This window comes from Megascapheus bottae, chromosome 16 (assembly GCF_031878675.1).
Source record: "Megascapheus bottae isolate mThoBot1 chromosome 16, mThoBot2.hap1, whole genome shotgun sequence".
Taxonomy (NCBI): Eukaryota; Metazoa; Chordata; class Mammalia; order Rodentia; family Geomyidae; genus Megascapheus; species Megascapheus bottae.
The window spans coordinates 37,769,604-37,797,470 of NC_143524.1; the positions used below are offsets into that span (position 1 = coordinate 37,769,604).

The 27,867-nt window shown below is 38.4% G+C and overlaps 1 protein-coding gene and 1 long non-coding RNA gene across 5 annotated transcripts; one reads left to right on the forward strand and one right to left on the reverse strand.

Moving 5' to 3' along the window:
- LOC150053182 (uncharacterized) lies at positions 1 to 5,230 on the reverse strand. Of its 2 annotated transcripts, none has more exons than XR_016538080.1 (3): positions 5,147 to 5,230; positions 3,378 to 3,539; positions 1 to 1,243 (listed from the first exon to the last, which is right to left on the reverse strand). It is a non-coding gene; the product is annotated as an uncharacterized LOC150053182 (long non-coding RNA). The 2 variants fall into 2 exon arrangements; XR_016538079.1 differs by lacking the exon at positions 5,147 to 5,230 and adding an exon at positions 4,763 to 4,911.
- On the forward strand, positions 5,137 to 27,811 carry Rnf141 (ring finger protein 141). Of its 3 annotated transcripts, none has more exons than XM_090348156.1 (6): positions 5,137 to 5,224; positions 14,316 to 14,509; positions 17,477 to 17,585; positions 21,249 to 21,430; positions 23,439 to 23,546; positions 27,011 to 27,811. In XM_090348156.1, exons 2-6 carry the CDS (start codon positions 14,367 to 14,369, stop codon positions 27,159 to 27,161), a joined length of 693 nt encoding a protein of 230 aa, XP_090204282.1. In that variant the 5' UTR covers positions 5,137 to 5,224; positions 14,316 to 14,366; the 3' UTR covers positions 27,162 to 27,811. The 3 variants fall into 3 exon arrangements, with proteins under 3 accessions (XP_090204282.1, XP_090204283.1, XP_090204281.1); XM_090348155.1 differs by lacking the exon at positions 5,137 to 5,224 and adding an exon at positions 9,153 to 9,331; XM_090348157.1 differs by lacking the exon at positions 14,316 to 14,509 and having other exon boundaries at positions 5,143 to 5,224.
- The last annotated feature ends 56 nt before the right edge of the window (positions 27,812 to 27,867 follow it).

Below are 27,867 nucleotides of genomic sequence, written 5' to 3' on the forward strand. Positions count from 1 at the left end.
AGATGGCCAGTGACTCATCTCTGAACATCACATGTTAACCCAAAAACAAGAGTGTGTGTGGACTATGGTCAACTCAGAAAGATTAATGCCCTCAACAGGAAAACCGAATAAATACTGGCAAAATATTGATTCTTTGGGTTCTAGATTTTTATCTTTAGGTTTTGAGTTTAGGATTCTTTCTTAGTTATCTGGATTTCTGTACTAAATGCCATTAATTTCTGGAAAGTGGAGCCCTTTATAACGCACTTTCAGGTACTTTTTTTCTCCCTACTCCACTTAGTCTTCAGCTAAGTAGGCCTTATTTGGCAATCAAAGAAAAAAATAAACCACTGAGGTTGCCTTCCATATGGCACTAAGTTTTCTCCACTGCTTTCTGTGATTTTTTTTTTTTTTTGCCTCTACCTATCACCAGCCTTCCAGGTCTACTGACACACCCAACAAGGCACTGCTGACTTTGCTGAGTTTTTGGCAATCTCCTAGCTGGCCTGTAAACAATCAAGAATCCTGACTCCTCTGATGGGATCTGTTCCTTCAGCCACAACAGAATTCACCAGGTGCTGTGATTTCTGCAGTCATTATTACTGACCCCAGCATCAGTGCTCTAGACTCCTGATGACACTTTGATATGGAAATTTTTGAGTTTCATGCCATTACTATGGAACATTCATTCTTATGGGTGATATTCTTTGGCAATATGGATATGTGAGGAAGGCCCATGGAAGGCAACGACTGGCAATGCAGACATGGAAATAGCCCAAATACACATAGTTAACGTTATGAATAAATGAACTCCCCAGATGTCTTCAAAATAAATGCGAAGATCTAAGAACAAAACTGAGTACAAACCGCCAGAAAAGAAGGAAATCAGTAAGATACAGAACATTTGAATGTGGTATCCTAGAAGGTGAAACATTAACCTTGACTGTAGTTTACAGCTGTTCCTCTTTTCTCTACACTTATAGAACAGAAAGTGGTAATGCATTGTGAGAAAAAGCATGTGATTACAGGCCAGGAAATCTGACTCTGTCCCAACTCAGTTACTTGCTCTGTAGTCCTTGCGCAAATCACTTCTGAACTTTAGATCTTCGTTTCCTCATCTGGAAGAGAGTAATGTTGGACCAGATGATTGTTGTTGAGTTTAGGATTTTTTATGCGTGACATATAGGAAATTAATAATCTTTCCAGTCCATTCCACTCACAGTCCTCCAATATTTTCACAGTTCTGTCACAGGTGTTGAGTGACCTTAGCAAAAAAGCAAAACAAAACAAAACCCAGGAGGCATCACACATACCTTCCTAGAAAAATCACAGCATTGCAGGAGTCAAATCCTTTTAGCTTTACTACAGGACTACACTTACTATAATTTTATTAAAGCTCCCACATTTGCAGTGACTGGAAAATACTTATATAAACTATGAAATTCTGAATGCCCATTTAAATTCACCACAGTTGTCACCTTTTAAAAATGTTTTTAGATTATCTTTAAATAGTTGTACAAATGTGTTTCAATTACTTTCATTTTACATAAAAGGATTGAGAAGGTTTTTGTCCATAGTGCTTACTATTTACACTTACAGTTTTCTTCAAATCAGTTGCCTATACTTTTCTAATATATAAGGAAAATAAGCTGGCCTATAATCCTAGCTACTCAGGAGACTGAGATCTGAGGATCAAGGTTCAAAGCCGGCACAAAAGAACCTGAGATTCATCTCTAATTAACTTCTAGAAAATGGGAAGTGGGGCTTGGCTCAAGGGTAGGGCAATAGCCTTGAGCTGAAGAGCTCAGGGGCAGTGCCCAGGCCAAGGTCAAGTCCCATGACTCAAAAGAAAAAAAAAAAAGTAAGCTGGGAGCTGGTGGTTTATACCTATAATCCTAGCTAATCAGGAGGATGAGATCTGAAGATAGAGGTTCAAAGCCCACCTAGGCAAGAAAATCTGTGGGACTCTAATCCTCAATTAAATCACAGAAAAAGCTGGAAGTGATGTTATGGCTCAAGTAGTAGGGCAAAAGGAGTCAAGGACAGTGCCAGACAGAGCAAAAAGTTAACTAGATTCTATCTCAAATAAGCAAAGGTGTAGTGTTTCAAGGCAATTCAGGAGGGGAAGTAGTAGGTTGGCCCCAGGCAAATAGCTCAAGACCCTATCTAAAAAAACAAAGCAAGATTAGCGGGATTGGAGTTGTGGAGTGGTAGGGTGCTTGCTTCATAATTGCAAGGCCCTGAGTTCAATCTCCAGCTCTGTCAGATGGAAAAAGGAGTACTGTCCCATTTTATGAAATAAAAGCAACTTACAGAAAGTGGTTTTCCTGAATAGTCAGGCTCAGATCAGCAAGTTAAGTAGCTAAATGTTATTTTTTCCATTCCTTTATTCATGACTGAAGTATACAACCTGGGAAGCTTTGTTATATATACCTGTGAAATCATTACCTATAATCAAGAGAAGGGACTTGACTGTTGAGTGTCACTATCTTCTCCCCACCCCCAAGAAAAGTTTCTATCCTCTTTGAAGGTTTTTATGTTGATTGGGATGGCTTCTAGGGCCTCCTCCATGCTAAAAAGTGTCCTACCACTGGGTTATCTCAAGTACTCATCCCTCATTGTTTTCCCCTCATTGTTTTTACATTATCATCATTCTTTCTCCCACCCTCAGTCTGCCTAATCCCTAGGTAACCAACTACTTATGTTCTACTTTTGTCACGAAAGGTGTTTGGATTTCTTAGAATCTTATACAAATATTGTCACAAGTTTGTGATTTTTTTCTTTTGTCCTAAAGTAATTATTTTAGACTCGTCCACATCACAGAGTATTTCAACCATTCATTCTTCCTTACTGCCGAACTGTATTCCATTGTCTGGCTATGCCCCAGTTGTTTTTCATTTGTTATTCCCAGTTGTTATTCACCTGTTGATGGATACGTAGGTTATTCCAGGTTTGGGTCTACTACAAAAATACAATGAATATTTATGTGCATGTCTTTGTGGAAACATATGCTTTCCTTTTCCTTAAATAAATCCCTAAGGGTTATATAGGAGGTATGGGCTAAGCTTTTTAAGAAATGGTTAAATTTTTTGCCAAAATGGTTGTATCACTTTACATGCTCAACATCAGTAAATGAGAACTCCAGTTCTCTGTTCTTCTCAACATTTGGTACAATCAATCTTTTTACTCATTGTGATCGCAAGAGTTGCAGCAATATCTCATTACACTTCTACTTTGCACTTCCCTGATGATTCATAATGTTCAACATCTGCTCATGCATTTATCATCTATGAATATGGAAAATTATCAAATTTTATTAAACTTTGGGTTTTCTTGTTGAGTTGTGGGAAAGTTTTTGTATATTCTAAAACATTCATTAAATATTTTGTAATACTTACTCCAACTTGGTAGCTCGTGTTTTCCCTGTCTTCATTCTTTTGGAAGCAGAGATGTTATTATCAATTAAAGATAGTTTATCAATTTTTCTTTTGTATTTTTTGTATTATGTTGTTGCTGTTTGCTTTAACTGTCCAAGGTTTTGTTTTCTTTGTTGAAATTTGCTGAAAAACAATCACACAGGTATAGGTCTCTAAATTCTCTACTTTGTCAAACCACACTGTGTTGATTACTGTATTAAAACCTGGCACTGAAAAAAAAAAATCCTGGCACTGTAAATCCTCATAGTGTTTTCCTTAATGGAAGTCTTAGAAATATCAGGTACTTTGCATTTCCATGTAAGTTTTAGAATCAGCTTAGTTATTTCCACAAAGGATCTCTCAAAATTTTACTTAAATTACCTTGAATTTATAAATCAAGTTAACACAGTAATGACAGCTTTAAAATATTGACCTTTCTGATCTAAGAATGTGATTGTCAGGTAGATTTTTTAGTAAGAGTTTGTATAGTTTTCATTATGTATGTCTTTTACATCTTATCATATAATAGTTTTTCATATCATATCAGTTTATCACAGAGGTTTTTACTGCTAGTTTTTATATTTTTAATTTTCAATTTACTGCTAATTTATAAAAACCATGATCAGCTTATGTTTTACCCTGTAACTTCCACTAAATTCAGTTAGTTCTAGTAGCCATTTCTATAATTTTGCGTTTATGCAAATGAGGGGTGCTATATTTCTAAATCTGGATGCCTTTTCTTTGTCATTGTATTGTACTAACTGAACCTGCAATATAATGTTCAATTTATGTGAACATAAATCACAGGCTAGACATGCTGGTGTGTGGTTATAATTCCAGAAATCTGGAGGCCAAGGCAGGTGAATCAAGAGCCTGAGGGAAGCCTACGCTACATAGCGAAAGTCTCTCTCAAAAAAATAACAAAAAGGCCACTTTTTCCAGGGCAGTAGCTCAGGCTTGTAATCCTAGCTACTTGGGAGAATGAGACCAGGAGGACCTTGTTTCAAAGTCAGGTCAGGCAGAAAAGTTTACAAGACTCCATCTCCTGGATTGCAGAGATGTGCAGCTCCCGTGGTAGAGAGCCAGCTGTGAGCAAGATAAGAAATTGCCGAGTATCTGAGCTCCCTGAGTTCAAGCTCAGCACTGACAAAAGCCCCAAAGGATCTTATCTACAGAATATGATTCCTGGCCCCCAGGCTTAGATTTAGCTGCACCATATGGACTTTGAATTTAGATTTTTTTGTTGTTGTCTAATTTACTAGCTTGTCACTTATACTTCATTTTTAAGCTCTTTGCCACTGGAGTGTTCACATATTCATCAAACATGCAGAATTTGGCTCAAGCCACCAACTCTAGCTTCTCTAGACCTGGAAGAGCACGGTTCAAAGCCAGCTCCCGGAAGAAAATCCACAGAGCTCATCGCTCATTAACCGGAGATGATGGCTGGGACTCAAACCAGGGCTCACAGGGCAGCCTGTGTCCCCAGCTGGACGGCCCGGCTCGGGAGGTGACGTTGACGCCGGGAAAGGCGGGAGTTGGCCAAGCCGTCCACACCCACTCCGCATCCACGCCACCCACTAGGACCTAGCCCAGCGAGGCCTCTTTCAGTACAATGGGCTCTCCGACTAGGCCAACACCCCTTCACGATCCAACGCCTCGGGGCCCTGACTCGGAGGGCGTGCCGAGCGTCGTCTCCTAGCAACGCTGGGGGCGGGGCCCTCGCGTCACTAAGCTGCGCCCGCGACACCCACCTGCCAGTCGTCGCCCGGGGATCCCACCGGCGGGCCGAGAGGGGCCGCGGTGAGCGAGCGCGATGCCTTGAGCCGAAGGTGAGTTCCACGGGGTCGGTTCCTCCCCGCGTCCCTTCCTAGCTGCCCTACTTCCCTGGAACTGGAAACCCTGGATCAGCCTCGCCTTCTGCGCCGGGCTTCGGGAAAGCCAGGCCCTGCCCTGCCGCCCTCTCCAGGCCAAGGCGCGCGGGGCCAGCGGGGACGCGGGGTCAGGGGGCGTGGGGCCGGCTGACAAGCCGGTCCTGGGGGGGTGCTCGTCTCCCGCCTAGAGATTCCCGGTGGCCGGCGCGGGCGGAGCTCGTCCGGAGGGCGTGTGATTCCGGGCGAGCGTGGTGGCGGGTGTTTCTCCCGGGAGCCCAGAAGCGCTTGTTTGAATATTGCCGCCGCGGCCGCCGGTCTCCTGGTGACGGGCTTGAGCTGCTGGTTAACGGCGCCCGGGCTTTAATGAGGGGCCGGGAGCGGAGAGCGCTGGACTCAGGGTGTCCCCCGGGCCCGCGCCCGGCCGCGCTGGACACCCCAGTCGGGACCTGCGTGCCTGAGGCGTCGCCCAGAAAGGGCGGGTCGGGTTCCTAATTAGATTAGGCTGCTGTGCTGCTCCAGAGCTCTTGCTTATCGCGCGGATTGCCGCTGCGGGCTGAAAAACCCCTCCGGTGTTCGGTGTTCGTTTGGGGACCATGCTCCTTCAGTTATCTCGTGTTTACAGGATGTGGATTTACTGTCATTGTTGAAATCTATCCCCAGCCTCCCTTTTTAAAAATGGCCTTTATATTTTGATACCCTGACCCTGTCCCGTTCTACAGTGCTCAGCGTTTCCCTCCCCCCCTTTCCGCCCCCTCCTCTGGCGTGGTGTTTATGAAGCTGAGCGTCACACGGTTGTTTAGAATCCTTCCTGCTTCTGCCGGTCGTTTCTCTGCTCCACCCATTCGAGCTATATAAATGAGCTGCATCCATTCAGAAGTTTGTCCGAGGCATAGCCTTGCCACTGATGAGCGATTCTGAATATGTCCCCTCTATATGGAGATCACTTCTCTTGAGTAGCAATGCTTTCCGAATTTAGAAGTCAAATACTAGGAATTGTTTTCTTCTTGCAGCCCCCAGAATATGACTGTTGTAAAAATGTTGATTCTTTTTTGGGGTATGACTTTTGTATTTGATCCCTCTTGATTCCTACCTATATATTTTGCTTCCCCATTCCTAAAAGGGCTGGAAACGCCAAAGAGAATTCATACAATTGTGGTGCGTTATTTCAAAATACGAAATGTATTTAGAAAACACTATTTTTTCTGATTAACATTTTTGATTCTAGAACAGGCATTCCAAATTATGTGACTTTATCTAATTGTTTCACTGTGTATCTCTTTAATTCATTGTGGTAATTCATTGTGTCTTGTAAAACAGCTGGAATACTTACAGATGTAGAGATAAAGTAAGCAATAAGTAAAAAGCGAATAGTATCCTTAGTAACCTAGCTACAGTAATAGTATAGTAGTATTTATTACCGAGGTTAAACTTGATCTGAAATTTGCTAGGGAACAGTTTTTAGAGTCTTCTGAATACTACAGTACTTGGCAACTAGTCGTCCTGTTGGACTGCCAGGCTTTTCAACTTGACTTTGGTCCTTTTTGAATGGATAGATTATGCCTTAAATTTTCTGGAAGTTTTGTTGGGCTTTTTTGGTAGTTATCTATGATGTGATTGTTACATTTTTTTATAAGGAATATTTGAACTACAGCAGTTTGTCTGTACCACCCACTAGAGAATGTGGCATTTTTGGAATCCTTGACTTCCTTATGAGTTTCAAAGTAACAATTCTTTATTTAAAAAAAAAATGCCTCCAGGAAGTGGTGCTGTGCCTCAAGGGGTAGGCCCTGAGTTCAAACCCCACGACTGATTCCCCCCCCCCCCCAAAAAAAAATCCCTTCAATGTTTTTTGTTTTGTTTTGTTTTTGTCAGTAGTGGGAGTTAAACTCTGGGCCTGGGTGCTGTCCCTGAGCTCTTCAGCTCAAGGCTACTGCCCTACCCCTTGAGCCACAGCAACACTTATTGTTTTCTGGTTGTTAATTGGAGATAAGAGTCTCACAGACTTTATTTAGTACCAGGGCTGGCTTTGAACTAGATCCTCAGATCTCAGCCTCCTGAGTAGCTAGGATTACAAGCGTGAGCCACCATGCTCAGCTTGTTAATGCTAATAACATGTATTAATAACCATATTAGCATACGCACACTCGTGTGTTTCTGAATAGTAACATTTAGAAAACAGTTTGTACCTAGATGGAAGAATACAGCTAAATGCATATGCTCATGGAGGTGGGTGATCAAGTGATTTGACTGGTGATATATATGTCCAATCTTAGAAATATGTACAGTCCGTCACCAGAGAAGACAAACCGAAAAATCTGTAGTAGATGACTAACAGATGACCTAGATAGATTGCTTTTGGGAATATGTTGTTTTTTATACTGCATATAAATGACACTCATATTTTTACATTGATGGTAGATGTTAGTGTTTATCAGTATTGATTGCTGTATAAATTGAATTCAGGATTCTCCCTCAGATTGAGAGCCACTGTTCCCAGCAGTCTTGGGTAGTCTAAATAGTGTTGTGTTTTAATTGAAGGAGTCAGTGATTAGGTTTCCTGGATACCAAGTACAATGAAAAGAAAACATGCTAATATGCTGTCTCACATAAACCCTACCATTCACAGTTGGGATACCAGCAAAACAATGCACAAAGAGAAGTAATATTTCCTAACTCAATGAACAGGCAAGCATTCTTTTTAAAAATGTTTTAATTTTTTTGTTTTAAATTTAATAAATGCTGGACACTGGTGACTCACACATGTAATCCTAGCAACTATCTGAGGTTCATGGTTCAAAACCAGTCTAGGCAGGAAAATCTATGAGACTCTTAACCTCCAATTAACCATTTAAAAATAAGAAGTGGTGCTATGGTTCAAAGAGGTAGAATGCTAGCCTTGAGCAAAAGGAACTCAGGGACAGCACCCAGCCCCCCATGACTGACTAAAAGTAAAAAATTAACAAGACTTCTTTTTTTTTTTTTTAAACCAGTCCTAGGCCTTGAACTCAGGACCTGAGTACTGTCCTTGGGCTTTCTCAAGGCTAGAGTTCTACCATTTGAGCCACAGCACCATTTCCAGCTTTTTTTCTATGTATGTGGTACGGAGGAATCAAACCCAGGTCTTCTGCATGCTAGGCAAGCACTCTACCACTAGGCCAAACTCCCAGCCCCAACAAGGCCTCTTTTTAAATAAAGTTTTAGTGAACAGTATAGAGTATTTAAAATGTTCTTTGACATAAAGATTATTTTCAGATTATTTTGTACTTTTAGAAGTAACAGATATAAGAGATGTTCTGACCTTTTTTCTTCTAAAAGCCAGAGATAAAACTCCCACGTGAAAAGTTCAGGAGAAAGGAAAACAAAGACAAGTATTGGAGGCTAGGAGAAATCTATATAAGCCTTGAGGTGACTGTTTTCCACAATTAGCTTGCCCATGTAATTTGACTGACAAACAGCCAAGAGACCAGTAAGTACCTCTGGATATTCTGTGAGAATATTCATAAGAGCTCTGAAATGGGTTTTTAATATGATGACGCTATTGAGAGGTAGTGAAAGGAGGAAGTAAGAGAAAGTAGGTCAATGGAGGCCTGTCCTTGGGAACTATACTTTGTCTTACCTTTTCCCTGTTTCCACCTTTCCATTTCTGTTAACCATTCTGCCAAGTGCTTCAACCATAGCTGCCACCGGAATGTTCTGTCCAAGCACATGGACTGAATGAACCCTCTGAAACCAGGAGCCAAAATGGATCCTTCCTCTTTCATGTTGTTTCTATTAGGGATTTTTGTCACCATATGAGAAGTACTTGAGAATGCAATTGTCTAGCCCAAACCCTGTTGTCTTTGTGTATTTTCACAATTTACTATTTCTTACCCAACACACCTCTAAAATTTGGGCCCTGTTTTTCTGGTGAAGATTTCCATGCATGCCAGAGCGAGCCAGCAGCGAACCAGGATTCCTGACCCAAGGGGTGAAGACTGGGAAAAGAAGAAGACAAAAAGAAGACAAGAAAAAGATGGAGTCAGGAGGACTACAGCCCAAGTCAGCAGCCCAAGATTCCAGCCTAAGGCGAGCTTAAGACTGTAGCCTAAGGCTATGAGCTTAAGACTGTAGCCACTGTTTATCTCAAGTTCCAACCAACCTTAGATACTTTTCTTAAAACCAGGAAACTGCCAGGGGTTACATTTGTACAAAACAGCAATCAAGTCTCAAATAGGTTAAGTGTAAGAAACCCAAAGTCATCATGATAACAGCTTACTTCCTTATGTACTCAATTGTGCAGGTCCAAAGTCACTGGTCCCCAACACATGCACAGCCTTTCCCTCCCAGGCTGGCATTGAACCGTGATCCTCAGATCTCAATCTTCTGAGTAGCTAGGATTACAGGTGTGAATCACTGGCACCTGGCTGAGAGTTTAATTTTTATACCTAGCCTCAGATCCTGAAAGGATAAATATTTTAGATCCAGTACATACATTGATCAAATAATTTGAGTTTACATTAAATACGGAGACTGAATTTATACAAATTGACTTTTTTTCTGCTAATATAGATATGATTCCAAGTTTCAGTTTAGAATCTACCTTTTGTTTGAATTAATACAGGATGATTAGAGAAAGGGTAAGTTTCATTTTGAGAGTAAAATATCAGTTCAAAGATCACCTACTCCACATCCCACCCATGTGAAACTCTCCTCTTACATTCAATTAGATGAACTTCTAGTCTCTACTTAAATACTTCCGTATTTCAGGAAAAGTAACTTTACATGGAGTAGCCCTTTCCACCTCTGGAGACTACTGAAATTTTTCTCTTTAACTTCTATTTACCGGTCATTCTGTTCTATAACTGTATAGCTATAGATGTTACTTTGTCTTCTGTATGTCAGCTCTTCAAATGTTTGAGCAAACCATGCTCCATGTTATTACTAAGGGTATGTTTCTATGGAATAAATTACCATTTCCTTCTCTAGGTCTATCTAAAATATGTTCTAATTAGTACTCTTTAAAAGCAGTCCTGCCTCCAGCTGAATACTGACCACACTGGTCAAAGCATTGCAGATCACAATGGGACTAGGAGCCTCCCTGATCTAGATACCTGCTTCTAGCAAGAGTTTAGGATTATTTTTATTTTTTTGCCAGTACTGGGGGCTTGAACTCAGGGCCTGAGCACTGTCCTTGGACTCTTTTGCTCAAGGCTAATGTTCTGCCACTTGAGCCACATTACCCCTTCCAGCTTTTTCTGTGTATGTGGTAGTGAGTTGAACCCAGGGCTTCATGCATGCTAGGCAAGCACTCTACCACTAGGCTATGCTCCCTGCCCACAGTTTTTAAAATTTTTGATGCCTCTGTTTTATTGTCTACTTATTTTGCTTAAAACCCTCAAACCTTTATGTTTAACTGCCTTTAAGCCTAAATGCTTTTGTGCAGTTAGCTTTTCAAAAAACAGAGTGTCACTTTTTTCTATAGTAAATATAATTTGTTTTTGGTTTTTATTTTTGTTTTTGTGTGTCTTAGGGCTTGAACTTGGCCTGGGTGCTGTCCCTGAGCTCTTCAGCTCAAGGCTGAAGCCCTACCCTTGAGCCACAGCACCAGTTCCTGTTTTCTAGAGGTTAATTGGAGATAAAGAATCTCAGGTCCTTTTGTGCCCACTGGCTTTGAACTTTGATACCCAGATCTCAGCCTCCTGAGTAGGATTACAGGCATAAGCCACAACACTCAGCTTATAATTTACTTTTAACAAGTTAGTATTTTAATCTTTTATCAGTGGATATCATTTATTCTAGTTTTGGTTAGCCACAGTTAGAGAAACATCCATCTTCAGGACATCAGCTGTTCAACAGCACCTATCTAGGTGTGATCTTGCCTTCCTCTCTAGGAACTTTCTGTAAACCTCATCCTGGAATATTCTCCTCTCATCATGCTACTACCCCCTCTTGATTGTCCTTATCTCAAATGGCCAGGGATTTCTCTCCTAACATAAGATTAGCTGTTTGAATTAGTATTTTTTTGTACTGTAATTATATACTTCTTGGTGTGATCACTGACTCTTTCCCCTTTTGTATTGGGTGCTCCCTAGTGGTAAGAGCTGTTTCTCTTTCTCACTGTCATATTCTAGAACATAAACACCAGGCACATGACACTTGTAGGTTTTTAGCTTTAGAAAGACCATGTAAGACAGTGGATCTGGTCTGGATAAAGTTGAGAAGGATTTTAATGTTCTATTTTCAAGTTTTGAGCTCTTTTAAGTTTTTCTGTTAAATTTAGAGACTTTTTCTGCTTTATTTTTTTTTTGAAGTTGTCTGGCTTAAAATTAAAAAAAAAAAGTGCAACACCATAAGGGTTTGAGATGTTATTTATCTGTGACACTCAGAAATCATTGATGGTGGAAGCCATGAGCAACTCCTCTAAGCTAGGATTTCTCATTGTTTCTCTTTGGATACAGTGGCCATAAATCTACTTAGCTATATTTAAAATATGTAATTTTGCCTTCAGAAAAAAATTTAATAACCTGAATCTTCCTAGATAACCTCTTTTCCTAGATAAATTGTTACCATCTAGGCTTCGATTCAAAACAGCAATTGTGGAATTTGTCTTCTCTTTCTTTGTACAACTGTATTTTTCTCTAAGATCACTGAAAGAATAAACCATAAATATGGTACATTAAATTTTGACACCACAGGCAAAACATGCTTATTGTAACTCGCATTTTGATTTTACATAGTTTTATGGTTAATTAAATGATAAAGCAAGTTTCCTGGCAAAGGTTCCTATGAGAACATATCCTTTGTTGCATAATATGGATATTAACTTTAGAGGAAGAAAATAATAGTCATTAATGGTTAAATGAAATCAAATTTTCCTGAAGGCGATCGGGTTATTAAAAATTGTAATGTAGGGCCGGGAGTTTGGCCTAGTGGTAGAGTGCCTGCCTCGCATGCACAAAGACCCAGGTTCGATTCCTCAGTACCACATACATAGAAAAAGCCAGAAGTGGTGTGGTGGCTCAGGGTAGCACACTAGCCTTGAGGAAAGTCCAAGGACAGTGCTCAAACCCTGAGCTCAAGCCCAGAACGGGGGGAGGGAAAATTGTAATGTGTTTTCATACCCGCACACTTCCCTCACCTCCATGCTGGTGTTAGGACTGGGGGCCCTATGTATGGTAAGGAATTGTTCTATCACCGAGTTACATCTTAGCTTCCTATTTTGTTTTTTAAAGTCTAAGGGGAAAAACCTTACTGCTAGCTATGTGATTTTGGGCAAGGTACTTTAAATTAACCTTAAATGATTCTGTAAAATGGTTGTTGTATGATTTTAATGACTGAATTATGAATACATATGACGTGCTTAGAAGGATTGCCACACAATGGCAGGGCCCAGCAAATACTTATTAATATGCGTTTGTATTGAACAGGACTTGCCATTTTCACTTGTTGAGTGTATCCAGTGTCGGAAAACACTTAAATATTTAGCCTCATTTTAACCAGATCCTCAGCTCTCACTGGTGTAATAAATTCTATCTATAATAAACACATCCAATTATTTTCTAGTCACAATACATATACTTTATCTCTGAAGACTTTAGAGTAAATGGTTACTAAATGTTTTGTGGCTAAGTTTTAAAGCCAATTGAACAAGTTGTTGTTTTATTAATATGTTGGTAGCAAATTACCAAAATAGTGATTCTGCCTTTTAACTAAGCATAGTCATATTTAGAAAATAGATTATATAAGTTGTAAATTGAAAATGCTTAGAGGAGTTAATGAACAAGAGTGGTGGCTTACACCTAGCCATTCAGGAGGACTGAGATCTCAGTCAAAGCCAGCCTGAGCAGGAAAGTGTCAGAGAATCACATCTCTACCAAAAATACAGAAGTGGAACTATAGATTAAGTAGAAAATGTGAGGTAGTTAAATTGACTTTAACATTTAAATTATATCAGATTTTTCATACTGTTTAGTTTATATTTTAAAATAAAAAATACAACTAAAGGGAGTGGGGCTGTGGCTCAGGGGAGGGATAGGACTGTAGCCTTGAGCTAAAGAGCTCTGGGTCAAAGCTCAGGCCCAGAGTTCAAGTCCCACGACCAACAACAACAGAAAAAATACAATTGAAATAACAAAAACTTTAGCTGATACGAGCCAATGTATTGTAGTAAATATGAAAATAGGAGCTCAGAGTTCACCTGTACTGTGTATAAAGTCACATAAACTCAGGTGCCTTATTAGCACAGTAGGTGATGCATCAGTCTCATAAAGTCACGTAAACTCCATTTTCTTATCCAGTTGTATATTATCCATAAAATTGGGCTATAATAATGCCTGCCTCTCAACAAGTAAGTGACATTATATGGAAAGCTCTTACTTTGGAATCTGACCTGGTAAGCAGTCAGGAAATGTTCTTAGGAAAGCAAACTATATAAGCTTCCTGTTAAATACAACTTTTTACTTTAAATATATAGTTATTTAGTAGTACATATATACAATGGAATTCTACATAGCCAACAGACAAGATAAAATAATGGCATTCACTGGGTAGTAGATGAAACTAGAGCAACTCATGTTGAGATAAGTCAAGACCAAAGGAACAAAAGGCGCATGGTCTCCTTGATATGTGGATATTAGGTCCAAACAGTACAAGAGCAATGACTCAATATTCAGGTACCCAAGGTTATTGACATGGTCTTGGAGATACAAACATAACTACATAGACATAAAAATTTATGATGGGATATATTCTCTATAGACATAATGTTATATAGATCGATATGTATCTATGACATACAAAATCTCAGCTTAATCCTAAATATGTCCTAAAATCTATGTGCCAGTGATTGCATATAGAGAGTTCCTTCTTGAATACTTGCTAAACTTGACATTTGAAATATGATGTAAAAATCAGTATTAATAAAATCTTTCAATCAAAAAAATTCATTTAAACAAATTCTTAGATTCATGTAAGTCTACCAAGCTCTCTTTTAGCTCTCTACTGGTTTACACTCATTTGTTTTTGAAGAATGGGTATGTTCACATTTTAATATTTTATATATATTTGACAGAACCTATGAGAAGCAACACTCTTTCTGGATTCTAAAAGACATCTTTTCATCATGGGACAGCAAATTTCAGATCAGTCGCAGCTGGTTATTAACAAGTTGCCAGAAAAAGTAGTGAAACACATGACACTGGTTCGAGAAAGCGGCTCCTTAACTTATGAAGAATTTCTTGGGAGAGTAGCTGAACTTAATGATGTGTAAGACTCGCTGTTTTAAAATTTTTTCCCCATGGTGTTTGCCTCAAGTGTCATTACTATATAGGAAATAATCAAAGATATTGGTGGTCAGAGTTAACATTAATGTAGACTCTTTCTTTTTTTGTCTGTTGTGGGGCTTGAGCTTTGGGCTTGGTGGCTGTCTCCTGAGATCTTCAGCTCAAGGCTACCACCTTACCCCTGAGCCACAGCACCACTTCTGTTTTCTAGTGGTTAATTGGAAATGAGTCTCATGGTCCTTAGTACCGGGCTGGCTTTGAACCTGGATCCTCAAATCTCAGCTTCCTGAGTTGCTAGGACTACAGGTGTGAGCCACCGTGCCTGGCTAATGTAGACTTTTCTATAATAACTTTAAAAATTGTTAAATGAGAACAGAAGATATTAAAGGAACTTAAAATGAAACTTGGAATATAGACCATGCATATTAATTAAAGCAATTTTAGAAAATAAGACAACCCAATATCTCAAAAATTGTATACGATTAGACTAATAGACTTTGTTTCTCATTAGCCAAGACTTTTAAGTCTCTACATAACTCTTAAATAGATTTCTTAGTAAATTCTAAATTTCTCATCCTTTTTAAAAGGCATACCTAATAAAAATGTATTTTTGTGAGTGTATTCTTTATTATATCAATTTTATACCAGTCTGTATAGAATATAGATACATTGCAATACATAGGACACTTTGTTTGCATTGCCTCAGACCACTAGATTTTAAAATATTAGTAGTTTCTTTTCTCCCATAAGGATAGGGTGAGGGACTATTAAATCTTTCTCTAGCAGCAACACCTAGTTCTGTCTTTATTTATAGTGTGTGTGTGTGTGTGTGTGTGTGTGTGTGTGTGTGTGTGCATGTGTGTGCTGTCTGTCTGTTTGGAGAGTAATTAAAATGTATGTACAGATTAAGATGTATACCTTAATACCCAAAGGTTCTCTCTTTAATGTCTTCAATTTAAGCAACGTGCTGAGGGTTGGATATTTTAACTGAGGCCTAAATTGATTACCAATGAATGGCAGATCTAGCTCTTTCCAAACCTCTCCCAGAGAAGTCACCTACTAAAAAGTCACCTAGAAGTGCAGGACCATTTAGTTTATAAATGTGTGTAATGCATATGTATCTTTTTCCTGCACTTTATGACAATTGTGTTGGATAAGATATCCTTGACAGAACAGGTAAGAAGGAAATACTAGTAGTATCTATGGATATGGCTGTAGTCTACTGTTTTCAACCACTTATGAAGAATAGAGAATAGATTATCTGAGTAGCTCACCCCAGTAATCCTGAGATCTGAGAATTGAAGTTCAGAGCCAGACCTGGCAGACTCTTAGCTCTAGTTACCTACCAAAAAGCTAGAAGTAGAGTTGTGGAGAAGTAGAAGCAGAGAGTGAAAAAGCTAAGGTTAACACCCAGCTCCTGAATTTAAGCCTCAGTTCTAGGGTACCAAAAACCAAAACAATGGACTAGAACAATTCAAATTAAACTATTCCTAGTGCTTGTCCCTGGGTCAAGAGATAGTGAGACAAAAAGGCAGTGAGAGATATTTTTACATGTTATCTTTTTTTTTTTTAATAAAAATTGATTTGGAGATTTTAAGCTTCTAATAGTCTACTTTTATTCTCTAACTTTTTTTTTTTTTTTTTTTGCCAGTCCTGGGCTTGGGCTCAGAGCCTGAGCACTGTCCTTGGTCTTTCTCAAGGCTAGAGCTCTACCACTTGAGCCTCAGCACCACTTCCGGCTTTTTTCTATGTATGTGGTACCGAGGAATCGAACCCGGGTCTTCATGCATGCTAGGCAAGCACTTTAATCACTAGGCCAAACTTCCGGCCCTCTCTAACTTTTTTTTTTTTTTTTTTTTTTTTTTTTGCCAGTCCTGGGCCTTGAGCTCAGGGCCTGAGCACTATCTATCCTTGGACTTTCTGAAGCTAGATCTCTACCACTTGAGCCTCAGCACCACTTCCAGCTTTTTTTTTTTTTTCTATCTATGTGGTACTGAGGAATCGAACCTGGGCCTTCGTGCATGTTAGGCAAGCACTCTACCACTAGGCCAAACTCCCGGGCCCCTATTCTCTAACTTTTTTGCATAGTTGTGTTTGGACAACTTCTGATATATTCTCTGGGTGTGAGGATTAAACTCAGGGCCTTGTGTGTGCTCAGCAAGCACTCTGCCACTGAGCAGCACTGTCAGTGTAGCTTAAACCAATTTCCATGAATTAGAGTTGGGCCTCTCACAAGTGTAGCAATTTCTGACAACGTGAAGTCAAATGGAAACATGGGGAAACAACTAGGAATTCACATAGCTAGATTCTTTTTACTGGTAAACTGTATTTTTGATCGTCTCAGAGAAATGTTAACAATAAAGGCAAAGTGCAATATTTAGATATGCCTTTGAACTGATTTAAATTGGTGTAGGTAGTATGAATTAAATAATCCTTTAAAGTGCTACATTTTAAATTTGAAGTCTATTACTCTGAGGGAAGGATTGTAGAGCTAGATTTAGTATCTCAAATCACTTGTTTTACTCAATCATGCCCCAAACACTTTGAAAGAGTTGTAGTAATGTAGTTACTTAAGACTCAACAAAGAACAAGATATTTTCATATCTCAGCCCTCAGTCAACCTTTTAATAAGTAAAACCAGCTAACCATTTTTCTCTAAGTACCGGGTTTCTTGGATTTGTGTTCCATAAATGTCTTTAAATGAAGACAGTTGAGATACTTTATATTTATATTTAAAACATTTTGTATACTGCGTTTTAAGAAGCTAGTATTCTGAAGAAAATTATTAGCATTTCTTTTTAAAGCAACACTAGTGTTTGAACTCTGGGCCTCACACTTGCTAGACAAGTATTGTGACTAATGAGCCACTAATGAAAGTATGTCTTGAATCATAACTTCATTGTTTTATATGACTTTTCATAAAATAACAAATAGACTTGTGTCTTTTTAGAACCGCCAAGGTAGCTGCTGGCCAAGAAAAACATCTTCTTTTTGAGGTACAACCTGGGTCTGATGCCTCTGCCTTTTGGAAAGTGGTTGTGCGGGTGGTCTGTACTAAGGTAAGGTAATAGAGGCTTCTGTTTCTGGGCTAAAATATTTTAGTGGTTGAAACCATGTTTAAAAGTAATATAGTGGAAATAAATGCTAATAATTTGATGTCTTATAAGGCATAATTTTAATACTGTTATCGTCTTCTATCTGTTTGACATACTGGTTATCCTGCTTGCTGTGTTACATCTTTTTAAAGTCAAGGAAAAGACTAGTGAACTATTATCTTTACTTTCCACCTCTCTTTGGGTGCTTTGGCACACTGTGGGCCCTAAGGTAATACTGTGTTGGTCTAAGATGACACCTTAAAAATTAAAGTTATCTCAGGAAATAATTTCTTTTAGTAACACTGTTTCATTCATTTAAAAATCTGTTAGAAAAATGTGTTTGGCTTTGTTTTGGTGATTTAAGTATGGAGTAGATTTTTCATCATTAAAGTACTATCTTGTAGTTTAGTCTTTACATTTCAGAAAATTGCTTATATCAGTTCTGCTACAAGTACCATGATAGTTGTCAAAAAGTATTTGAAAGCTTCATTCCTACCACATTCCTATCCAACGGTGATATACAGTTGTAATTCCAACTGCTCAGGAGATGGAAGAAGGAGGATCATGGTCTAAAGCCAGCCTAGGCAAAAGTAGGACACACTATCTGAAAAAAAAACAAAAGGGACTGGAAGTAGGAACATGGCCCAAGTGTTAGCCCTGAGTTCAGTCCTCAGTACTGCCAAAAAAACAAAAAGCCTCATCTTCCCTCCTCCCACTCGAGTCAATTCAAATAGACATCTGTTAACCTTTTGATAAATAGAGAACTTTGCTTGAAAATGAAGACGCAAGTTTTATTAGGCCTTCTATCCTGGCCCCTAAAATGAACAATGATACAATAAAATAATGTATATGCACGTCATAAACTGAACATAAGTGCCTATTCATGAGCATCTATACCTGACCAACCAAAATCTCTCTGAGTAGACTTTTCCTTTGAGATACAGACTCTGAGGATTGCCTAAACAGCTTGTCATGTTTTCCTACTGGGTTGTCAATTTTATCTCTGTTGTTTCATTGTTCATTTGTTCAAGCAAAAACAGGAGTGCAGCCATGCAAGGTACTAGGAATACCATATAAGCTGAATAAGATAAATTCTATGTTTTCAAGGCAGCTGTACTTAATGTTCAGGTCCCTTGTGATTCAGACTGGAATCTGTATTGATCTCCACACCTTCAGACTCTTATTCCAATTTATGTTGCTGTGAGATAACCTTTCTAAAGCATAACTCATTACCTCATTGCCCTGTTTAAAATTCTTCTACATTCCACATGCCTTCAAAATCTTCCCTACTTAATTCAAAATCCACTACAAGATTGCTAGAAAGTAACTTCATGCTTTACTATTTCCTTTTATATACTGAATTCTTACCAGTCTTAACCAAATTAAGCTATTACATTTCTACCTCAGTCCTTCCATTTAGTGAGTTCCCTCAACTAGAATGTCTATTATTTCTGTCATTTAAATTGACATCAAGTACAAGTCACAGAAGATTGCTATTGAACTTGTTTAAATAAAGACAGTATTTTCTCACCAGGAAATCCTGATATAGACAGACTTCAAGATTGGTTAAAGACCCAGCATATCTCTCTTTGCAACCCATTTGTCAGTGTTAGACACTTGTACTCTGGTTGGAGAACTGTGCTTACCATGATTAGTTTTGGTTAGATTAACCAGATTGTCTCTTGAGTTAGAAAGTGAATACCAAAATAAAAGACTTCAGTCAGGCTCCGGTGGCTCACACCTGTAATTCTAGCTACTCAAGATTCAAAGCCAGGCCAAGCATGAAAGTCCATGAGACTCTTTCTTATCTCCAATTAACCACCAGAAAACTAGAATTCGCATTCTGGCTCAAATGGTAGAGTGCTAACTTGGAGCTGAAGAGCTAAGGGACAGCACTCAGGCTCAGAGTTCAAGCCCCTTGACTGACAAAATATAGAAGACTGCTAGCAGCAGAGTGTGGATGGCTCATGCCCGAAATCCTAGCTACTAAGAGGCTGAGATCTGAGGATCACAGTTTGAAGCCTGCCCAGGCTGAAAAGTCAGAGAGACTTTTATCTCTGGAAATAAAGCTGTGGCTTATGTGGTAGAGAGTTACCCTTGAGCAAAAAAACTAAGAGACAGTATCCAGGGCTCTGAGTTGAAGCCCCAGGACCCTCCCCACCCCCCCCCCCCCACACACATACACCTGATAAAACTAAACCAGACCCCTGTGGCTCATGCTCTAATCCTGGCTATTTCCCTTCCACTACTCTTGATTCTCTCATCCTGTTCTTTGGGACTCTATTGGACTTTGCTTCTCGCCAGTTGTACTTCATTGAACAGCCTTTACTCTTCTTATTCTCTGAATCTGAAATGATCATTTCCCTTTAAATAGTCACTTGTGACTCATTTTCCTGCTTGGCCTCCTCTGTGCCTCAGTTTCCTTTCTTTTCTGTTTCATCTTTATAACACTGCTTTCCACTTAACTGAACCTACATTTTGATTGTCAGTCTCCTCCCTGTCCTAGAACTTGATGTGCGGAGGTAGTGAATACATTATGTTTTTAGGATATAGTGCAGTGCACATAGTGCCTGTACTATCTTACATTGTGGGTACTTAATAAATTATTACAGGGATCCTATGATTAGAATAGTTGTAGGGTGATAAACTTTCCTAATATAGTACTAAGCTTGTGTGAATTACTTAAAATTTGTTCTATATTATGCAATTCTAAAAGGCCCAAACCTGCCTTTTTCATATGTCCAGCTCCACCATCTTCCCTGAAAAAGGATATACTGTGTAGGTACTTTTTCTAGGAAACTGGTCCCAATTCATAATAAGTGAACTTTTGATAAAGCTAAAATTTTTTGTTTTTGTTTTTAGGTTTAATGGTATTAGGTAAAACTCCAATTTTAACAATTTTTGTTAGTAAATTATTTAATGCATTTTTCTTGTTTCAGTTTAGAAGTTTTGGTATAAAATAGATCTTAAAGGTACTCAAGAAAGTGTCTCATTACGTTAAGTCCTAATTAATAAATTATTAGCTGAGCCTCATGACAAACACCTGTATCCAGTCAAGAAGCTAAAACGAGGACCATGACTTGGAGGCCAGTTTGGCTATGTAGACAAGATAAGACACAGGACAAAGAGAAAATAAATTATTTAAGAAATTAAAATAGGGGCCAAGAGTGTGGCCTAGTGGTAGAGGGCTTGCCTAGCACAAAGTCCTGTGTTCAATTTCTTAGTACCACATACACAGAAAAAGCTGGAAGTGGTGCGGTGCCCAGGGCCTGAGTTCATAGGACTGACAAAAAAAAAAAGGAAAGAAAGAAAAGAAATTAAAGTAGAAAAAAATAAAATGAAAGACTTATTAATACTGATCTCTAAAACTCATTTTGTTGTTCAGGAAAGTCACCTAGTAACCTCATCTATGCTAAACAGGAAGATTCCTAATCAACTTTAAAAGAATATTTTGAGTATCTAATTAGGTGCATTTGTATACATTCTTTTAAGTTCCACAATGAAAGGGACATGATATTATACATTTATTCAATCTCTTATTTTCTTAGGTAATTTACAAACTATAAGCTTCTATTTCTTATTAAATATCTTTTCCCTCTTCTGATTTCATTTTCTTTGTATTGTTAGATTAACAAAAGCAGTGGCATTGTGGAAGCATCACGGATCATGAATTTGTACCAGTTTATTCAGCTTTATAAAGACATAACAAGTCAAGCAGCAGGAGTGTTGGCTCAGACTTCCACCTCTGAAGAGCCGGGTGAAAACTTATCCTCTGTAACATCTTGTCAGACTAGTCTTTGGATGGGAAGGTATACAGTGCAAAATTACTGCAATTAATTATTACTTAGTCTGTAATATTTAAAATACCAGAAAATCTGAAATCTCACTTCTTTTTGTATTATAGCCCACAGCAGCTTTTGGATTATTCTGTCATTCTATTTACTTTTATTTGGGGTGTTGGTTTGTTTTTTCTAGCACTGGAGCTTGAACTTGGGGCCTGGGAGTGTCCCTTAGATTTTTGCTCAAGCACTCTTACCACTTGAACCACAACTCTATTTCCAGCTTTAGTTTCTCATGAATTTTCCTGTCCAAGCTGGCTTCAAACCATGATCCTGCCACTAGTATAAATGCCTCATTGGAAAAGAAGAACTTGACATTAGTGGAGACATGTTAACATTCTGTCCTATAGTCATGCTTAGCAAATAACAGAAATCTCTATTGACAAGTGTCCTTTATCTTAAGGTTAAGAATGTGCTTAACAATAATTTCTATATTACTCCTTTATTACAGTTGCATTTTCCTACTTCATTTTAACCAACTGGTTTCCAAGTATTATGTTGTAAATTATATTTTCAATTTATGATTTTCTATTAATCTTTAATAGTTTTTAAAGTTTGGGCTGTACAGGTATTCCTGTTGACCAGATGAGACTTAGAACATTGTAGACAGTATTTAAGCTTTCCTTATTATGAAAAATCCGTTTCTCAAAGATAGACATCTAATATTCCATTTTCTGTACTCCCTCTTCAGATTGATGAGTTTTTGTAAGTGTTCTGAAAGGTAAGGATGGTGTTTACCCTGTTTAGGCCATATGATGGCAAGTGGGTTTTGTTTTAGTGACCATAAAAATGGAGGAAGGATACCTTTCCTGTGCCTTTCATTCTGGGAAACTCAGCATCTGTTAAATATACTGTGCTATTCAGACTTTTAGTAGTTTTGCCGATGAGCCTGAGATTCTGTCAGGCTTCACGGTAGTGCCAGTGCTGCTGATCCTTGGATAACACTGGGGTGCAGGCACGCCTCAGCCATATTTTGCCATAGAGCCCAGCTTGAATTTTGCAAGTTAAAACTAAAACTACTGTTAGCCCCTGTGCAGGCACACAATTATGTGAGACTCACTGCCACAGACAAGCACATTTTTATGCTTAGAGGTCTTTTCATTACTATGAAGTTTTCCTGTTGTCTTGTAATCTTTAGTCCTCAATATCTGGCTTTTTAATGGCAACACAGGTACAGACTAGAACCAACTTATCTGTGTTCAAATTTTAGCTCCTCTTTTGCCTCAGTTGATAGAGAGGATAAACTTATTCTAAGCACTCATGTATGCATCTGTGGAAATGATCTCAGTGAAATCCCCTTGTACTGTCAATGCATGCTGATAAGTAAAATGCATGAAAAAGAAAGAAGTTGAGATACTTAAGACTAAGCTAGTTCTTCATTTCTGTCAACGTCAGCATAGTAATAACAGCAGATACAGGCCATGTTTCAAGCAGCTTTATATACTATATAATGAATAAATTATAGGTTGGTTGAATTCATGTATGTAATATGATTAAAAGTGGGCCAAGTTATTTTCAGAAAGAACTAAATATTTCCAGTTTTTACCCAGTTGTGTGTTCTTTTATATAGTCTTACTTGTTTTTCTTTTTGCCAGTCCTGGGGCTTGAACTTAGGGCCCAGGCACTGCCCTTGAACTTCTTTTGCTCTACCACTTGAGCCACAGCACCACTTCTGGCTTTTTCTGTGTTTGTGGTACTGAGGAATCGAATCCAGGGCTTCATGCATGCTAGACAAGCACTCTACCACTAGGCCACACTCCCAGCTCTATCTAGTCTTTCTTTATGAAGCGTACCTCTCTTAAGGGTTTCTTTCCTAATGTATTTGTTGTTCCTAGAAGGTATTACTGTTAGTCTGGCATTGGCTTTTGCACATAAGTCATATTGTGCTTTATCTTGTGGATTTCCATAATGCTATAAGGCAATGAAAACAGTAGGAAGCATGGACAGAGAAAATCATTGTTCCATTTTCACATTGTAGGGTGAAGCAGCTGACTGATGAAGAGGAATGCTGCATCTGTATGGATGGTCGAGCTGATCTCATCCTGCCTTGTGCTCACAGCTTTTGTCAGAAGTGTATTGATAAATGGTAAGTTGTCTGCTGCCTCTGAGGGTAGGCAAAGAATATGTGGGACATTGTATATGAATAAACTTGGAAAAGTACAAAGTGTATTAGATGTGAGATTCTTACTTAGTATATGAAAATTTATGGCATACTTTTGTTTTCTTACCTTTAGTTATACAAAAGTTGGCATTTAACAAAGCAGTTTATGAATACAGTTGTATCATATGCTTCTTACAGATTTTTTTTTTGGCCAGTTCTGTGCTTGAACTCAGGGCCTGAGCACTGTCCTTGGACTTTCTTAAGGCTGGAGCTCTACCATTTGAGCCTCAGCACCACTTCTGGCTTTTTTTCTATTTATGTGGTACCGATTTCATGCATGCTAGGCAAGCACTCTACCACTTAGTCCAAACTCCCGGCCCACAGATTTTTTTTATACCTAAAGTTCATAAAATGTGATGTAACTTGGCTTGATACTTCTGATACAAGGAAGGAACTTGTGCCTGATTTTGTGTAGTTTTTTTTTCTTCTTCCTTTTCTATACTTATCCTCCTTATGTATTGAGAAAGAGTAAAATCCTTGCTGTAGAGGGAATGTAAGAGATCAATTAGGCTTATCACTTTAAAATAAGAATTGAACACTTAGAAGATTTATAATCAATGTACAATAATTGAATTTATATACACATCCATTAAAAACTTATCAAGATAGTCAGCAATCCCCCATTCCAAATTACCTTGTGCACCTTTGTAAAATATAAAGTCTCCAAATCCTTACCCTATATCGAAAACAACTACTTATTGCTTCCATTTCTAAAAGTAATTTGAGTTTTCTAGAATTTTAATGACATATCATACCAGATGTACTGTTTTTCTTTTTGTCTAGCTTCTTTTATTCTCTAAAACTATCTTGAGATTCAGCCACATTGCAGATGTAGATACGTTGTAAACTAAAGCTCCACTGTACATTGTGGACACATTTTTATGAATATAGTGAGAGTTTTAACATCATAGGAAATTACCAACTCTTTCCCAAAGCAGTTATCTTTTTCCAAACATTATCACCAGCTTTGTATAGGAGTTCCAGTTTTTCTACATCTTTGCCAATACTGGCATGTTCCAGTATTCGTAGTTTTAGTCATTCTAATCAGGCTGCACAATAATTCAATTATGATTCTAACTTACATTCCCCTGCTGACAGAAAACATTGAAAAACTTTTCACATGCCATCTGTATGCTAATATACCATCTATGTCTTCTAAACTTATATGTCCATTTAAACCTTGCCAGTTTCTTTATTGAGAGTAATTTATATGTAATCTAGATACATGTGCTTTATCAAATAGAGTATATGATTTGCCCATAAGTCTATGGCTTAGTTTTCATTGTCTTAAGGATGTCTGATAAAGCTGAGCACAGTGTCTCACGCCTATAATTCTAGCTACTCAGGAGGCTGAAATCTGAGTTCTGCAGTTCAAAGCCAGCCAATACTCTTATCTTGTTAACCACTGGAACCAGAAGTGGCACTGTGGCACAGGGGGTAGGGCAGTAGCCTTGAGCTGAACAGCTCAGGGACAACGTCCAGGCCCAGGGGTAGGGCAATAGCCTTAAACTGAAGAGCTCAGGGACAGTGCCCAGGCCAAGAGTTCAAGCCCCACATCCGACAAAAAAAGAAAAAAAAAAAAAAAGGAAAATATGTCTGATAGCTGGACACTAGTGGCTGAATGGCTATGATCCTAGCTCTTTAGGAAGCTTGAGATCCAGGGATCACAATTTAAAGCCAGCCTGGGCAGGAAACTTAATTTTAATGAAATTCAGTGCATTCATTTTTGAATTTGGGGTAATAAAAATTAAAAAATGGTTAGCCTTCTTCTGCATCATGACGTCTGTCTGCCTTGGGCTCTTGAGATTCTCTTTATCTCTTCAACCCTGGAAGTCTACTAGGCTTTCCATAGATTTCCTCTTCTTATTTCAGGGCTAGAAAAGGCTAATATAGGGCTTGCTTACTTAGCTTTTCACCTCTTAGTATTCACTGTCCTTCATCCTTCATGGCCAGTTCTATGTTTTGTGTACCAAAGAGCACATTATCTTGTAAATATCTTGAAAAATACATGTAAGTTCTAGCTTTCATATTCAGTTTTGGGATAAATTTTTGTTTATATAAAAGCCAAAGAGCAGTTGATAAAATTTGGTTACTTTGATTGCAGAGTGGAGGGTGAGGAGAAAAACATTTTTCCTTACATAATGTACTTTTCAAATGTGGTATTTAAGTTTCCACATTAATATATGACAAAAAACTGCTTAGAAAACAAAATTTTATTCAGTGATCACATCAAAAATTATCCTGCACAGGCTAGGAGTGTGGCCTAGTGGTAAAATGTTTGCCTAGCATGCACGAAGCCCTGGGTTCAATTCCTAGTGGTAGAGTACTAGCCTTGAGAAAGCCTAAGGACAGTGCCCAGGCTGAAGTCAAGCCCAGGACTGGCAAAATATATATTATCCTGCATGTAAATTTCATCTCATCTTAAACCTTGAATGCTTCGTTTTTGTATGGTTCTTTTAAGAGGCCTTCTTATTTATGGACTAGTCATAGACCTTTCTGACCTGTAAGCATAGTTCAATTGTTGAGAGACATGTAGATATTACTTAGAAAGTTAACTGAAATGGACTGGGAATGTGGCTTAGAGGTAGAGTGCTTGCTTAGCTTGTGTGAAGCCCTGGGTTCAATTCCTCAGTATCAGTTAAACTGAAAAGGAAGTGGTAGAGCCTTGAGGCTCTATAAAGGCTCAAGTGATAGAGCCTTGAGCACAGAAAGGCTCAGGGACAGAGCCCAGGCCCTGAGTTCAAGCTCCAGAACTGGGTATGAGGGAAGGAAGTTAACTGATAAAACCCTCCTTTCTACCTACCTCTGCCAAGAAGTCACTCCTAAAGCAATGGCTTCCATTTAAATAAACATTTACCCTCCATACTTTGATCAAATACCCATTGGTTTCCTTTTAGGACTCATAAGGAATTGTATTATAAAGGGAAACTTCACCTATTTGAGAACAGGAATAACAGGGAAGAACTAAAAAATACTTCTGTAGGAGACTAGTTAAATAGATTAATGGTATGCCCATATAGTATATGTTTAAAAAGAATAAACTTAAGCCTGTGTGACAGTCCACACCTGTAATCCCACCACGTGGAAGACCAATTTGGACTACATGGCAAGACTATCTCAAGGGAAAAAAAAACTCTTTAATATGTGTTGACTCATAATGGTCTACAAATATGCACAGTATAAAGATCAACAAGATAGACATGTGTATGTACATATTTACAAGCTTGATCATGTTTAATCTGTATAAGAAATAAATTGAGAGGTTGCCATTATATACATTTATGCTGTTTTTCTAAAGCCATGTACATGTATCCTTTTTCCAAAGTTTTCTTTAAAAACCACTTTTTACAAAAAGAGGGAAGGAAAATAAACTATTCTTGTCTTAACAGGAGTGACCGACACAGGAATTGCCCCATTTGTCGACTACAAATGACTGGAGCAAATGAGTCTTGGGTGGTGTCAGATGCACCCACTGAAGATGATATGGCTAACTATATTCTTAATATGGCTGATGAGGCAGGCCAGCCCCATAGGCCATGACTTTAGAGGATGAGTCTCTCTGGTTATTGTAGGCTATGAATATATTGGCAACAGTGGGACATTGTGGCACTGATTCGCAAAATCTTACTTTCCCACCCTCCTATTTTTGCTATACTGAAAATATGCCCCAATTTTTAAAAAATAAGCTTCCTATGTCTTCCATTTATGGTAAGCCAAAATTTGCTACTGTTTCAAACCATATTTTCCTATTATTTATCTGTTCTAATGTGTATTAGGACAAATTGCTCTTGAATCCTTTGCTAACTGAAAATAGCAATATTTCCAGAGGCTTTTGACTCACTGTTTTTCAGGGAAGTATTCTGACACTTTTTTAGATAGGTTTAAAATAAATTTTGAATGCTAACAAGTTGTAGCCATCTGCAAGAAAATTTTGAATGACTTCAAGGGTAAGCTACATCAAAGTGCAAACTTAGTTAAAAAAGCCAGTCTTTTCTGCTGGAGACTTAAGTATGCATTATGCCCCCTTGTGGTTAATTATTGCTCCTTTAGTAGTTTTTACTTAAAGATTCAGTGCTTTCCTACCTTTATTTAACTTCATCCATATGTTCTAAAACACCAATTTCCTATGATGTATAATTTGGATAAAGAGTATAAATTCGGACTTTGCTCTACAAATGACTTTCTGCTGGATAGTCTCTGGCAGTTATGGAAATGCATTCCTCTAGCTGTTTTGATTGGGTTTTGA